This window comes from Aulonocara stuartgranti (genome assembly GCF_965226115.1).
Source record: "Aulonocara stuartgranti genome assembly, chromosome: 1".
In the NCBI taxonomy this organism is placed as follows: domain Eukaryota; kingdom Metazoa; phylum Chordata; class Actinopteri; order Cichliformes; family Cichlidae; genus Aulonocara; species Aulonocara stuartgranti.
In genome coordinates, this window is record NC_138939.1 from 22,310,198 (window position 1) to 22,324,962 (window position 14,765).

At 42.1% G+C, this 14,765-nt stretch overlaps 3 protein-coding genes across 13 annotated transcripts in view; 2 read left to right on the plus strand and 1 right to left on the minus strand.

Moving 5' to 3' along the window:
- Nucleotides 1-3,786, plus strand: part of tjp1a (tight junction protein 1a) — a 104,113-nt gene extending 100,327 nt beyond the window's left edge. For all 9 annotated transcript variants that reach the window (XM_082528305.1, XM_082528307.1, XM_082528308.1 and 6 more), the window contains one exon: nucleotides 2,057-3,786. In XM_082528305.1, the coding sequence (XP_082384431.1) occupies nucleotides 2,057-2,151 (95 nt within the window). In that variant the 3' untranslated portion in view covers nucleotides 2,152-3,786. The remainder of the gene's footprint in view (nucleotides 1-2,056) is intronic.
- The window catches only part of LOC309703837 (uncharacterized protein), a 435,129-nt gene that overhangs the window by 43,911 nt on the left and 376,453 nt on the right, over nucleotides 1-14,765 (minus strand). The gene's annotated exons all lie outside the window — the stretch shown is intronic.
- fam189a1 (family with sequence similarity 189 member A1) overlaps nucleotides 5,145-14,765 on the plus strand; it is a 114,938-nt gene continuing 105,317 nt past the window's right edge. Inside the window, exons 1-2 of one of the 3 annotated variants that reach the window (XM_082529075.1) lie at nucleotides 5,145-6,362; nucleotides 6,432-6,886. In XM_082529075.1, the coding sequence (XP_082385201.1) occupies nucleotides 6,638-6,886 (249 nt within the window). In that variant the 5' untranslated portion in view covers nucleotides 5,145-6,362; nucleotides 6,432-6,637. Of the gene's footprint in view, nucleotides 6,887-14,765 lie in introns of all 3 variants that reach the window. The other 2 variants (XM_082529074.1, XM_082529076.1) reach the window with 2 other exon arrangements.

Genomic DNA, 14,765 nt, shown 5'->3' on the forward strand with positions numbered 1-14,765 from the left:
GAGATTTGTGACTTCCACATTGGAAGAAAGTTGGCAGCTATTCTTGTAAGGTCACATACTGGCATCAAAGGAAGGAGGCGAAAGCCCGGAACTCATAACTCAAATGCAGTTTTTTATTTGAAGTTTTAAAGGTCGGCATTTTGGCTCTCTGCCTTCCGTAGGATAAAATTTAATGTATTGCAATTATCATGAACATCAAGAATTACTTGCAGACAGACTTTATTAGTGTCTAAGCTACAGGCGCTCTGTGAAGCGCGTGTGAAAGAACATGGCGATGACTGAAGGACAGAATTGAAAGCTTGTTTTGTGCTTATGTCGAGCACATAAGCAGTCAGCTCGAGTGCAGAGCCGACAAGTGGCCAATGAGTTCATCGAAATGAACGTTTTTGTGTTCTGTTTGGACTAAAAAGGAAAGATAAATGTTGGTGAGGCGCGTTAACAGCTCTCAGAAAAAAGGCAAACAGGTGTCGACTCTGCACATATAAGCTCTACACCTGCGCCTCAGTCGGTGCTGTTAATCAGAGCACTTTACACACAGCCGCTTGAACTATAGCTCGCACGTCTGTGACAGTGAGCGGCCATGTAAGTGCTGGTCTGACCACTGGGAATTAGTTGCATCGTGCTATACCTTCAGAGCCACAGCCTGCCCACAGTAAACAAACTTTCAATTAAGGCTTTCATCTGAGTTATAAGTGGTGCTTTTAATTTACCTGAGCAGAAGACGTGGTTATCTTCGCTTTAATCTCTTCCCTGGCGCCGAGTCTTTAGATTAAGCCCTCCCCTTCTTCTATACAAAATATGTGTTTTTACTCATTTCTGCTTCTTTTGGATGTAAGAACATCCCTATGGAGATTAATGTGCAGTTTGACACTAGAAAGCTGTTTTCACATCATCCTGGAAAGCTTCACGGTGCTCACCTGACATCTCATTTCTACTGTGTGACATGACAGCTAAACGTGGCACAAAAAGTACGGAAATTTGCGTTTGATCGATTGTTTCTTTGTTGTAACGATGCTTCTTGGCATTGAATTTTATACCGTTGGAAAGCCTGTTTATTTTCTCTTGATTAGTGCCACATTTGAAAGAAAAATGTGGGTTGAGCAGCAGAGTTGAGTGTCTGCGTTGCCAGATCTTCTCTGCCAATGCCAAACAGCTTATTCTGTGACCAACACAACCACAACTTGGTGACCAGCATGAGGAGGAGGAGCCAAGCTGTCATGGCTATTTAAGGTTCTTCCACATGCTGCCGAGGTCCCTGTTTGTTAATTGACAACATGTCTTGTTTCTTCAGAATACAGTAAACGACAACACTGCACCACTCAACTCTGCTGCTCAACCAACAAAAGCATTTTCCTTATAAACGAGTCAACATTTAAGGGGAAATAAAACAGCTTTCCAATGGTGTAAGAGTTTAACGCCAAGAAGCATCGTTACAACAAAGAAATTATCAACCAAACAAATGTTCCTACTTTTTTGGGCTAAGTTTAGTTCAGCCAGCAGCAAGTCCACGTATGCACCAGGGGATGGAGAGAGATGTCCACCAGTTAGTATTTTCATGTCAGACACAGACTGTCTGACACAGATCTAAAGTGGAGCGTTTCTCTTTTAAGAAGAAGCTTTTAAAGTATGGCTGTATCAGTGAAGAGGCTGCACACACACTGTGACATGCACTGTGGTCAGTCCTGTATTGATGGACCTCTGCTGAGCTCGCTCTGCCTCCTTTGATTCCTCTTGGCACAGATACGCATGTTTATAATTGCAATTACACTCAGACCTCACAGTGACCAAGGTTTAATTTGCAGTCAACAAGAGGCTGGGGACATTCAATAAAAACACCAAAGAGGTTTTACTAGTCTCTCGCGCTCCTCCGCCTCGGATACGGGCTTTAAACATTCACATAACGTGGCTCACAAACCATGAATATCATTAACTTGTGCAGGCAGGGCTCTTTTAAAATGAAAGCCCGAGTTCACGACTTTTAAAGAGAGGTTTGGGTGTGAATTTTTACATTAAAAAAAAAGCAGCTAATATCAACCCCCCATCTGTCTGTCCTCAGGTGATCCAAAAAGCTGGCAGAACAAGTCTCTCACCGGAGACCCCAACTACCTGGTGGGAGCCAACTGTGTCTCTGTGCTCATTGACCACTTTTAAAGAAGAGACAGCAGGTGTGATGTTACCGAATGTGGAAGAATGGCGGATGAAATGAAGACGATGGGCACGCACGCAAACACACACGTATACCACTACACACACACTGACAGACGCACTCCAAGCAAACAAAACACACGGGATAATAGAGCATGAAGAAGACCCAGACAGTGCTGGACGAAGGAGAGACACCAATGATCGCTACGAGCTGTTCTTTAAACTCAATTTCAAAGTTTTGATGTAAAATGATGCATGACCCACGTCACTGACGATTGACACTTATATATAAAGCAATGTTTAATGTAATTTTTCTTTTTTTTTTTTTACAAAAGTACAGATGGATGTATGGCTTTTGAGGCAGCATACATGCTTGAAAAAATCTGTGTCAGTGTATTTATGCTATATATGCCTACAGTATATATATATATTTACTTCAAATTGGACTCAAATTCGATTGCCAGTCGACATCTTGTTGTTTTTCAGTGCAGGGGACTGAATTATTTGTTTGTTTTTTCCCCCCTTCCACATTGAAGGAATCTTACTGAAGGTTTGATACAGTTGGTTTAAGGAGGTGGCAAGACATGAACCCAAGAAGCAGCAGCACATTTTTAGAGACGTTCTTCCTACACTTCTCACTCTGTTCTTCCTTTTCTTACCTTTTGTAACTTCCTCTCTTACTGAGCACCACCTCTCTCCTTCCAGCCTGAGGGAGATCTATGCATGTTCTTTACTCAGGTCCAGTAGCCTCCTCGGTTCCTTCCTCACATCTACTTAATATCTTTCCTTTCTCTGTGCACTCTTTGCACTCACACAAATAAGCAGTGATGCCTTATCTGCAGATTATTCACTTTTCATTAAGAAAAAAAAAAACTAAGTTATGATAAATTATGGTATAATGTCATTTGTTTTGCCATTTTTTGTGAACCCTCTGTATAAATAAACTTGGGTTTAGCACACGCAGAAACGGTTGATAAAAGATAACAAAGGTATGCTCTTCTTTTATCTGCTATGCATTGCTTAAAAACAAAAAACCATCTGAGAAGAAGTGGCTGTAAATAAAGCTAGCATATTGCCTTGTTTCTCTTTTGTTGTAAATGAACTTTTTGTATGTCTTTCTTTTTTGTATAAAACTTAGAGAAAACATGTTTTAAAAAAGCAGAAGGAAGTGAAAGTGGTTATCTTTGTATTATGGGCATACCTTCAAGCCTTTGAATTGTAACCTAACAATAATACATCACACCTTTTCTACCGATATGTTGCCACCGCTATTTTACGGTCTCAAAAAGGTCGTCTTTTTTTAAATTTTATTTCTATTTTTATTACTTTGTCCACGTAGGGTTAAGGAAAGTCTTTGTGGCTCAGATGCATTTAAAACATCTTCATTTGGAAGGGTGTGCTCTCAAAGTGTCCCTCTCACTGATTTCTGATACTGGATGCTATATTGTGTGCCCTTAAATGTATTTTTGTACTAATAGACAATATATTACGTATGGCACACCAGTACTGTTTTACTTTTAGATATAACACGGCTTTATTGGATATTAGCTCTTCACTTGTGGCTGACTTTTTTTTTTCTCCTCTGCAACACAATTTTAAGTATACCACTGTATTAATAAATAAAATCATTTTTAAATTAAAGAGTGGATAAGGATTTAGTTATTTTTTTAACCTACAGGGTTTTGTATTTCCGCCGCTGCTTTCTGAGTGGAAATGGGCTCCCTCCGAAAGGTGCCTGGCCTCTCCCTTAGAGATGGGGGAAGGAGTTCAGCCATCCAGGAGGGGCTCAGAGTAGAGCCGCTGCTCCTCCACATCGAAAGGAGCCAGTTGAGGTGGTTCGGGCATCTGATAAGGACACCTCCTGGGTGAGGGGTTCTGGGCATGTCCCACCGGGAGGAGGCCCCGGGGCAGACCCAGGACATGCTGCAGAGATTATATCTCTAGACTGGCCTGGGAATGCCTTGGTGCTCCCCCAGACAAGCTGGAGGAGGTTGCTTGGGAGAGCTGGGCTTCTCTGCTTAGGTCTGCTGCCCCCAGATAAGCGGAAGAAGATGGATGGATGGGTATTGTATTTATATATAATATGCAGTATAGTGCAAAAGGTTTTAAGAAACCGCCCATTTCTATATTCTTTTCAGATAATTGGTCATAACAATGACCTCGAACACACTGCTAATGCAGTAAAAGCATACCTGGATATAAAAACACAAGGTCCATAAGACCCACTGCAACAAGTTTTATGGAAAATTGAATCCAAATTGGAAATTTGTGGTTAGAATTATGGTCAACATATACAGAGGAGTTCAGGAGAGAAGTGCAACACTCAATGTCTACATTGGATTTGTCAGAGGTCAGATTTTGGCCCACCATGCAATTCCATTGGAAAAGTGTCTGATTGATGACAACGATACCAAACACTCTGCCAGTGCAGTGAAAGACAGAAGAACGACACCATGACACTGTCAGTCATGGATTGGCCTCCCCAGAGCGGGACCTCAGCATTATTGAAGCAGTGTGAGATCATTTTAACAGGAAACAGAACAAAACACAGCCAACATCCAAAGAAGAGCTTTGAGTGTCCTTCATGAAGCCTGACGAACTATTCCTGAAGACTACTTAAAGAAATTAAAAGAAAGCTGCCTGACAGAGTTCAGACTGTGTTGAGGACATCTTTCAAATAACCAGTTTAATAAACTGTAGCTTTGTTTGAACTATCCACATGAATGCTTGGCTATATTTTATTTCAGCAGCTGATACATAAAATATGATTTCATCGTTTTATCATGGACTTACAGTCATGAATGGATTATAAAATATATTTACACTATTTAAAGGTTTCAGGGTTAATAAAAAATAAATGTAGCACTTAGTAATCAGAAAGCAGTAAGCAGCATCTATGACACTAAAAAGGAAAAAAACAGATTAGAGTATATTGTGATTTAAATAAAAAACAAAAATCACCGCTTGGTGGCGCTGGTGAGCTGTGAATGGGTCTTTTCCGCAGGACGGAGCTAATCTTTCAGCTGTGGAAGTAACGTTTATTATTATTATTTTTCCATGTATTGACGCGCCTTTAATGGTTTTTGCTTGGTTTCTTTGAAATATCTTTCATAAAATGCGTGAAGAAAACCACGCAGCACCTGAAAAACCGGTTTAATACAACATCTGCAGAGCTGGAGCCTTGCAGGATGCAGGTTGCTATCAATCCCTATGAACCGTGAGGTCCCAGCACAAGTTGAGAAATCTTGTTTGGATATGTTAGTGATCACAATTAATATGTATTCGTATCGGACTTTGTTTTGCATGGCAAACTCAGACCTGTGACATATTTTACTGATGATAATTGGAAGGTCTAACTCCTCGGAGCTCCCCTGTAGTGAAGCTTTACTTGCGTGATGAAGGACAGGACAAAGTCAGTGTTAGATGCCCCGATGGAGCTGCTGGAGCTAAGGTTAATCCGCACTCACTTTAAGCCATGAAATCCAGACACACGTGGACTTAAAATGTCAGTTTCTTTCATTTATTTTAATGAACCAATTACACATCAGGAGGGGTAACAAATAACGGGCAGATTTTCTTTATTATTACTAATATTTTTAGTCTTTATTGTTTCCTGATAGCGCAGGAGTCCTCCTCCCCTCCTTCACCATCAAGAGTAAAACACACTCCGTGTAGCCCGCCGCCATGTACACGCACAGAGTGGCACATCTCCAATACGCAGTGTGCATCTCCTGTCCTGGCTGTTAGATTTGCTGTCGTCTGTGAAAAGCACGGCTGGTGCCTCTCACACCGAAGAAGAGAAAAGCCGCTCGCTCAGACCTGAGAGGGGGGTGTTCAAACACTTAAAGACCCAGAAAAAAAAAAGAAACCCATCAACGTGGGCTCAAACGTTTAGGCGTTTTAGTGCGTTTAGGAGGAGTGTGGGTTCATTGTGTGTGTGTGTGTGTGTGTGTGTGTGTGTGTGTGTGTGTGTTTTTGTCCACGCGCGTCTTTATCCAGGCTTCAGCCCTCGCTTTTGAGTTGTTGGAGAGCCTGCAGAGGCGAGCATGACAGCCTGACAATGGTGCAAGGCTGGCTGACAGCACGATGAAGCGTTTGGGGCTTTTTTCCTCTCTTTGCGTCTTGACTTTTCAGGAATGGGCTCTTGTTGGAGCAGTCAGCGAGGAACTCCGGAGGTTTATTGTCCGTGTTTCGACTTGAAGACGTCCAGAACATCTGTGCGTATTTTGGTAAACATCCGGTGGCTCGTCCAGCCCGCTCTTTGCTCACCTTTCTCCTCCCATCAGCCGCAGAGCATCTCTAATTGGAGGGACTCCGAGCATCTTAAGTGATGGAGAAAATCTTCCACATCGGACTCTGACTTCGACTCACGCCGTTTGCCAGATCACTGCGGGCCAAATACGCGAGGCTTCTGTTTCTGATCGGATGTTGTTACCTTTATTTGCTACACCTGCATTTGTGTAACCCGGTTCGGTCGCATCGTTTCGTCACAATGCCGGTGAACGCGCTGCCCCGCGGCGGCAGCAGTGGCTTAGGCGGACCGGGGTCTCTGAGCCCGGCGTCGCTGTCCCGCAGTCTGTCCCGGCTGAGGGAGTACCGTACCCGGACGAGGATCATGCTGGCTCTGGGAGTCTCTCAAATGGTCCTCGGGAGTCTCATCCTGGCTGTGAGCTTCGCGGCTCTGGCTCTCACCACATCACCCAGAGTCCGGCACTCCTGTCCGTTCTGGGCAGGCTTCTCAGTGAGTAAAACACTCGCACAATACACGCATTAGGAATCAGTCTGGATCTGAATTATCTTCAGGTGTTGCAGTCTAATTGGAGACGAACATCATCGGCTTTATTTTATTTTCCAAAGCATGTGGAGGAAATTGGCTATTTGGGGAACACTAAGTTGATTTTTTTGTAACATAAGGATTTTAGAGGGCTCTAGCTGGTTTGTCTCAAGGAGAGAGCTAAATCACTTGGCCATGACAGAAAGAAATTAGCTTCTAAATGAATTTTTGGAGGACAGAGCCAATCTTATGCAATTAGCTTTGAGGATACAGAGCCTCTGTGGTAACCAGTGATACCACACACACACACATAGAAAGATGAGGATATTTTAAAGCCTTCAGCACAGTAAGATACAGTAAGATACTTTGGGATAATCTTTTTTTTTCTTTCTGTGTGAAATTTTCATGCTGTTTTCTGTAAATATTCATGAACACACACTTCCTTGTTTTTTGTTTTTTTTTTTATCCTACCAGAGACCTCGAGCAGGGCTTGCTCCATTAATTATAGAGGCGGTGGGACACAGTACAAGGGTGAGGGGAGGTGTGCAGCATGAGGGCCATCTGCCTGTGTGTGTGTGTGTGTTTGAGAAATAGCATGCGTCAGAGCCTGTGTGTGGGAGTGTATGGGGAATAGTAAGCAACCGCAGGGATCAGAGTTCAAAGGTCAGCGCACTTTCTTGATCAGTGCCTTGGGCAACTTTTCTGCAGAACGTGTTACAGGTCTACCAGCCTGTTGTGGTGCACGTTGAAAATCTGAAACCTGCATCTTTTGTGCCTTGATTCAGCTGTGCATAAGTTTTCCAGCCCACGTGCCTCAAGTTTGCAGAAAAAAAACCAGTCCTTAAAATTTAATATAATGAAATAAATCATGAAAATGAGTCTAAGCAAAAGCAGATGAGAAACAAGTATTTCCGTCTTCAGGAAAACCACAAAACCTGCCTAGTAACCGATGGCTCCAAACTCGAGCATGTTCTCAAGAGTGCTTCACTGTTTGTCTTTTACACGAAAGTAGGTTTGCAATTAACATCAGTGAAAGCTGTAACATAATCTCAGGGGGAAATGAAATAAACGAATCACACAGAAGAAAGATTTTGCCTTTCTAATCCTAAGATATCCTTGTAAAATGTCCCAGTTAGCTACCTTGTGGCTTGAAATCAATCCTCTGTCAGGTCATTTCAGAGGAAGGATGGTGTGTAACGTTTGGAGAAAATGCTTTGGTTGAGAAAGGTGCTGGAAACAAATAGCTCACCAGCAGAAAGAGACCATCGGACACTGTGGCGCCAAAACCGGAGATAATGCGGTTGAGTTGAGCTGCCTATCTGGAGACAAATGATGGCAGTGATTTGCCCACAGGCAATGAGACACTGAAAGTCACTCTTTGAAATATCGAGAGCTATAAAATGCTCCGAATGACTAAAACATTTCCACAAGGCTTTTTTCTTTTCTTCTTTTTGGTCATGATAAATGTTGCAAAAAAGAAAGCAGTTTTTCAGCACACTGATGCCTCGCATCAAATTGGTCTTAAAGGAACATGTTGCAGCTATTTCAGCTTCAAAATCATTTTGATGTTTCAGTGATGTGTAATTTGTCACCTGATGCCTTTAACACCTGTTCCTGTGCTCTGTATCTTGGGTCAAGTGGGTATGATCTCCCAGAAGCGTGTAACACGTTAAGCCACAATGCCACACACTATGAACTATTAGTCCTCAGCTGGCTATAAGTTTTCATTGTTTCTTTGTTCTCTCTTGCTGGTTTGTCATAAATGAGACTCTCTGTTGTGTACATGTGCAGAGCAGCCTGTGTGTGGCTTTTTGCTAGAAGTACTTTTGATAAACTAAAGCTTTCTCTCATTTGTTTTTATGATAGCTTTTATATCAGATGTTTGGTTAAATTACATTTTACACCAGTCATTTCTGTGCAATATCCTATATTCCTCTACCTTGTGAGTCAACGTGGTTTCTTGGCTTCTGATGGAGCCTTCGCCACTTCCAGAGTGAAAACAGGTGCAGCAAAGCATCACTTTGTGCATAATAGGACTTGAAATGTCAAATTATAATATCAGCAAGAAAAATGAGCGAGTTCAATTTAAAGAAACTACATTTGCATTTTGCAAGGAGATGATGAACCTGCAGCGTCTTGATCGGGTAGAACAAGAAGCTTTTTGCAGCTCTGTTCTGTCAATTGACTCAATAATAAGATGTATTTGTACACAAAAGCCCACCATGTATAGTTTTAAAGACTTTGTAGAGCGAATCTGATTTTTGATACAGAACGTGTCTGTCTCCATCACTCGATGTGAGTGAATGTTGTTTTTGAGCAGCTAGCAGTCCTCATGGTGTGAAGACAAATATGTATCCCGGTCAAAGCGACTACACGAGCCTCGCCTGCTGCTGACACACGTCCCGGACGCCGGGGGTAAAATGATAACGCTGTGCTTCTTAACGGCAAGGTAATTTACTTAGTATTGAACCTTGAAGCCACTGAGCTAATGATGAAGGTGGCAACAAATAGTCAGCCTATGTACTTATATGTGTGTGTGTGTGTGTGTGCGTGTGTTTGTACTCTGGGAGTGTCTGCGTGCAGTAACTGTGGGACATCATTACAGATCTCTGTGTGATGACTTGTGTTGTGCGATCTCATCACGGTTGCATCGAGAAGAAAAGGCACAATCTTTACTTCCTACACAGGCCAATCAGTGCTCTGCTGAGGCCGCTCCTCCTCTTCCCACACACACACACACACACACACACACACACACACACACACACACTTGTTTTCATATCTTAGTGATGACATCTCATTGACATAATGCTTTCCCTGCCTGCTTACCCTAACCATCAAAAATGAATGCCTAACACTTAGCCTAAATCTAACCATAACCTAATTGTAACTCTGACACTAAAACCACATTTTGAGTCTCAAAAGTGCCTTCAAACTCATGGAGACAGGCATTTTGTTCCCATAAGTGACTGTTGGTCCCCACAAGTATAATAGCATGCCAATTTTCTGTCCTCACAAAGATGTCTAAAGATGAAGACGCACACACAGAAACATTAACACGCTTATCCCACCTCAATGTTTTGCATACCTCCCTCAGACCCTCCTGATTTTCCGCACTCTGGAAAAAATATTCTTTTTGCAGCTTTGATGTTCAGAGTTTACACACACGCACACACACACACACACACACACACACACACACACACACACACACACACACACTTGCCTGGTCTACAAAGATAAATCCTTCGAATATCTTGCACTTTCTCACAGCCAACCACAGCCCAACCAAAAAGAGGACTCTCGGCCGCAGCGTCGAGCACCGCAGCGTCGAGCACCGCAGCGTCGAGCACCGCAGCGTCGAGCACCGCAGCGTCGAGCACCGCAGGCTCTGCGCGAGGCCAGAAATCCCAGCGCGTTTACCTGTTGGCTGCGACTCACACCACCCTGCCAGGTTTGGTTAATGAATGAGACGACATGGCCGAGCGAGCCAGAGAGCGAGCCGCAGCTGTCAGCAGCTGAGATGCAGAACAAATTCCCGTCCATCTCGCATCTCCTCGAGTTAAACCTGGAACTTATCCAAGCACCCGGACACATAATACACAAACACAAACTGCTTGTCTCTTTTTTTTTTTCAAGAAGAAAGGCAGTTACGTGAATATTGAAATCCATCACGGCGAGTTATTGCAGGCATCGTTTACAAATTCAGACTCTCTCGGTCTGAATATTCCTTCTCCTCATCTCTTGAGCTCTGGAAACGGATTTTACTCCTTTTATTTTCCCCTCCCCCGCTTTCCTGGTTGTGTTAAAGGAGAGGGATGTTGCTTCTGTGTACAGCTAGAGCCTTTTTAAAAGTAACAGTCCAACATACCAGATCTACAGACTGGGCCTTAACAAAGGCAGCTTTAAATGGTATTCTTGGTGTTTGTTGTGCGGCAGCTCTTTCTGCTGCATTTTCAGCACCGACCGTCAGCAAATTCTGCGCTAATCTGCTCAAGTGTGTTAATGTGTGGCACTGTTTGTTGAGTGTTCTTGTTGTGTTGCAGGCACTTTCTTTCTTTGTACGTGTGGAAAGAGAAAGCCCATGTTGAATGAAATATGGCAACACAAAAGTTGTCCTGTCTTTCTTTCTCTTTGGTTCTCTGAGGTGTGTTTGATATCCCCGTGTTGGTGTTGTTCCCAGATTATCTGTATGTTGGTCCAGGTCTAACATTGCAAGTGACCAATCACATTTTTATGATGCCATAGTTTTGGGACGTGGATAAAAACCTGAGGAAACGATCCAACAAAAGAGGGCGATTAGAGTTGGGTTTGGGGATTAGGATGTAATTGTGGTTAGGGTTATGGGGCTGTTGTTAAAGTTATACCTATAGCTTTGGGGTTAGGGTTAGTGTTTGGCGTGTAGTGTGATGGTATTTCTGCATCTCAAAACTATTACATGACAACAATGAGATTTGCCACCTGAAATTTTGAATCTGGACCAGCTTTAGTTGTGGTGGTCCAGAAACAACACCAACACAGGTTTGTGTGTTCTCTAACTTGTATTGCATAGAGGATAGTTCCTTGTCCTGTGAAATATCCCTAAGCTTAATAAAGTATGGTGGCAAACAGTCAAATAAACAGGAGAGTATGTCTGTGAGTTATTTTTTATTCTTTCGGCATTTAGCTCAAAGCATAACTGTGTCTAAGTACACCTACTATACATCTGTAGTATAGCTGTAGGCTCCAATTAGTATTCACTTGAGACTCAAGCAGTGAGTCAGTCCCAGTAGATTCCCATATTAAAATACCCAGTTTTAACTGGTAGGTGGGTGGTAGCATCAAGCGGCATCCTCCAGTGGCTACTTGAAGCTGGCTCTAAAAGTGGGTCAGTTGAAGTTTTGCAGACACATGACCACTAACCATTTGAGGTTAACTTATTCACCATTTTGGATGTGTGACAATCCCAATGACAATGTAGGATCAAATGAATGAGGTCCCAATCACACATGCCTAGAAACTGGTCTGCAACCATCTTACAACCATTATTTGCAAAGGAAAAATAAAGTCATGAGAGGTTTCTGGAAGTTGATAGCATTCGCTGGGAAACTTAAGAGCTACACGCCGGCTTACAGACTAATCAGAAGCTGTGATGTGTGCCACAAACTGGAAATGGATAAGGTTCATTTTCAAGGCAATGTTGTAGACAACTTGTTTCATAAGTCAAAACTTCTGCATTTCCAGTGTGTGTGGCATTTGTTTCAAGTTTTTCTACTGCTGGTGTAGTAGAGAGCAAGTATTTGCAAAAAAATATGAAAAACTACTGACAACCGTGCCAGCAACCAGAGCAGAGGAGGTTTTTGGTCCAGCACCTTCTTTGCAACTGATTCATCCAGAGGCAGCCAGTCATCTACGGAAAACCACTGTCAACCAGCTGGGGAATCTAAATTTTTTTCCCTAGCAACCAGTGGTTGCATCGTGTTAAATATGGCAGAAAACTCTGGAGAAATATGTGTGTGGCAACATGTGATAAACCAGTCATCATAGATACCAATGTTCATTAAATGGCAAATGTTTGGAGCGTAGTACACAAAACCACAGATGGTTTCACCCTTTCATAACAGCTATAGTGGGATTGATAGGCTTAGGGCCTGCCATGATTGACAGGTGTGCCGACACAGGGAGCTGTTGCAGATAGCTTGTTTGCCCAGGTTCACTTCGACTAATTGGAGTCAATGAGCTGAACCCTGTCCAGCCTGTTTGTGCTGTCTGGAGCATTTTGAATGGAGTGATCTGACTAATAGTGTGGCTCAGTTTGTGCTACACACCATCCAGGAAGTGAAGTACTTCTGTTACTGAGCACATATGCTACTTAAGCTAGCAAACTTGCTAACCAAGCTCGCTAGCCTTAGCTTATAAATTCAGCCGGCACTTCAACCTCTCATCTGGATGTAGTACTTTGTTCTTCCAAAAAAACAAAAGACGTGGATAATACATAAACTCTACTGTGAAATGCTCAAAAGCTGTGACAGGAGCTTCAGAGCATGGGTTTCATTAGCCAAGGACCTCTTGTAGCTTCTTTGGTCTATATAGCACATCTGTCTGAGCACTTCCATGGCCAAAATGCTTTCACTTCATCGAAAAGAGACATCTTCAATGCAGAGTATGATTCAAATATACTTTAATTTGGAAACAGACAGACTAGTGTATATATATATAATAGAGTACTTCTATACCTTTACTTGGAAATAATATTATTTGAATGGTTTTTGATCGAGACATATTTAATCATAATCGGCTGTAGCTGTCTATGGTTTGTTTCTTATGAAGGAGACCAGTGGGTTCTAGTAGTAAATGAAGGCAAATGTGCAAAAATTGTTTTGATTTCTTCACTTATTTCTTTTCTTTTTCTTTTTTTTACTACACACAAGTGTGAATCAACATCAATTAAGTGGCGTTTTAAGCTTAAGCAGTATCCTGGCAACAGGTTTCATGACACAAACACACGTGCACAAACACAAACACAGGTCTGTAGTATTGTTGCTGTGGAAATCGTGATGATTTTGACAAAAAGCCTTTCTGTCTGATGCAAACTCATGGCTGTTGTCAGGAATACTGATGACATATTTAATAATGCTTTGCTTTTGGCTCATGACTCATATCATGAAAGCAGACAGAGAAGAGAAGTATAAATGTTACACTCAGTAAGCCTTTCTCTGCCTTTAAAGTGAATATCAGTACTTTCACCTCAGTGTCAAGTGAGTCTGGTGCGTTTCTAAGGTTTCTTTGTGCGTGTGTTTAGAAAAGGGTTTGCATGAGTCATAGTTTCAGGTCCAATAAAACTCCAAAATATATAAATCGGCACGTGAATAGCTCACACTTACATGAGTGATTGGTCTTTAGAATTTGTGAATGGGCGTGTAACTACAGTCAGGCGTTTTTCAGCAAAGTAACTTACGTCCTATTGGTGCTACTCTTTGCACTTTGCCTTTCATCAGAGTAACTTCCTTCTTGTTTGAATCTGTGTTTTGGGTGCTACTAAATATGAATATAAAATGGAATATTTTTGTTCAGCACTATAAAGAGAAGATTTGTTTTCTGTTATTTAGTTGCTTTTTTGTGCATCAACTGCTTCCCCAATCAAGTTTTGTGTCACGATACACAATGATGCCTGATTCACATTCCCTGGATTCATCAGCGTACAGGGAGATATTAATGCGTCACTTCACTCAGTGTAGTAAAACACATTTTCCCACTTTAAAAATAAAAAATAAAATGTACATATTTGAAATACTCATCTCTAGCAGTTTTATTTGCGATGGTTTGAACTCAGATGTTTTTGGAGCGTCTCCAGGAATTGTGTAAATGGAGTAAAAGAGGACTGTGATCCTGCAATTTTCAGTGCCGCAAATGCAATAGTCACAGAAAAAGAGGACACAACCGCAGGGCACCAAACACAAGCAAAATCTCAGACTGCAGTCATAAACAGGCAGTTGGACAGGAGAAGCCAAGGATAGCAGGTAAGCGGCATAAAACGGATGAAAACTCAACACTAGGATGATGATCGGAAACCAGAAAGTAGGAAATAAGAAGAAATTACAGGAAAACATTATTCCTGGGAGTTCAAAGACAGTCTGATAAGAGGAAAGTAAACAACAGGTGGTATACGTAGCAGAATGACTGATTGGATAATTAGCAGCAGCTGGTGTATAAAACTGGAGGGACCCTGAACAAAGACCAGAAGTAAAACTACCTGAAATGTGAGGAGCTGAGCGATTTCAAAGTAAAACTGGAACTAGTAAAACACAACCTCCAAACTTTAAAAAATGAATTACATTCTGGATGAAATGACTCTTAAAAGGATCAC